Here is a 1031-nt window from a genome sequence, read left to right on the forward strand (position 1 = left end):
ATTCTCCATCAACACAGGAGGACATAGTAAAGTTGCAGATCCTGACTCTAGCCACGAAGCTGTATTTGACAAACCCCAAACAGACTCGCCTTCTCTGCCAGTATGTGTACAACTTGGCAAAGTATGACACCAATTATGATATTCGTGACAGGGCTAGGTTAACAAGAGCTCTTGTGTTTCCATCTCAAGGGCATGAAGATAACAAACTTGCTAAGCATGCAAAGAAAATATTTTTAGCAACCAAACCACCTCCAGTTCAACAGTCAAGTTTTAAAGGTAGGCATGATGATGATTTTTTAATTTGGTTATCTTTTTCTTGAATGATTCAGCAGTTTTTAATTTAGACTGGATTAATATCAGTAATATAATTAATTTTCCAATAAGACATGTTATTTGTAGTATAGATTTTTTTTGATGATCTGAATGAAAAAATGTTATGAAGTGAGAGAGAGAAAAAAAAATGTTCATTGTATTTTGTAATTTTTTCTAATGAAATTTAGATAGTCTTTAGTATTTCTGATATCCGTTTGATTAACCTAAAACTGTGTCAGGTTTGTAGAGAAATGGAGATAACATTGGAGTTCAAAACAGAGAATAATAATTATTTACCTTCCCCCTTAGATCGGGACCAATTCCAGCTGAGCACACTCTCTCACTTCATCAATGCCAGAGCCAGTGGTTACCAGGACCTTCCTCCATTCCCTGATGAAGCCCCAGACCCAAGTGTTCGTAATGTAGAGATGCCAACGCCAGTCACCCCTGTCTTCAAGTCCGCTCACCAAAAGAAGAAGCCACAGAAGGTGAAGTCGTTCTACTCAGATGAAAGCTCACCAGAAGATGAGAGTGACGAGGAGGAGAGTGAGAGTGGAAGTGAGAGCGATAGTGAAAGTGACAGCAGTGAAAGTGACAGTTCAGAGAGCAGTAGTGAGGAGGAGAGTGAATCTGACAGTGATGATGATGAGGATGAAAAGCAGAGGACAAGAGGGAAGGCCAAGAGAAAGTCTGGCAGTGGAGGTAGAAAACGGGAAGCA

At 39.8% G+C, this 1031-nt stretch overlaps 1 protein-coding gene across 1 annotated transcript in view; it reads left to right on the forward strand.

The window, feature by feature from the left end:
- The window catches only part of LOC119588699 (AP-3 complex subunit beta-2-like), a gene marked incomplete in the record, with an annotated part of 6145 nt that overhangs the window by 2105 nt on the left and 3009 nt on the right, over window positions 1-1031 (forward strand). Inside the window, 2 exon segments of the mRNA XM_037937337.1 lie at window positions 18-276; window positions 622-1031. Of these exon segments, the coding sequence (XP_037793265.1) occupies window positions 18-276; window positions 622-1031 (669 nt within the window).

Source organism: Penaeus monodon, chromosome 24 (genome assembly GCF_015228065.2).
Source record: "Penaeus monodon isolate SGIC_2016 chromosome 24, NSTDA_Pmon_1, whole genome shotgun sequence".
Taxonomy (NCBI): Eukaryota; Metazoa; Arthropoda; class Malacostraca; order Decapoda; family Penaeidae; genus Penaeus; species Penaeus monodon.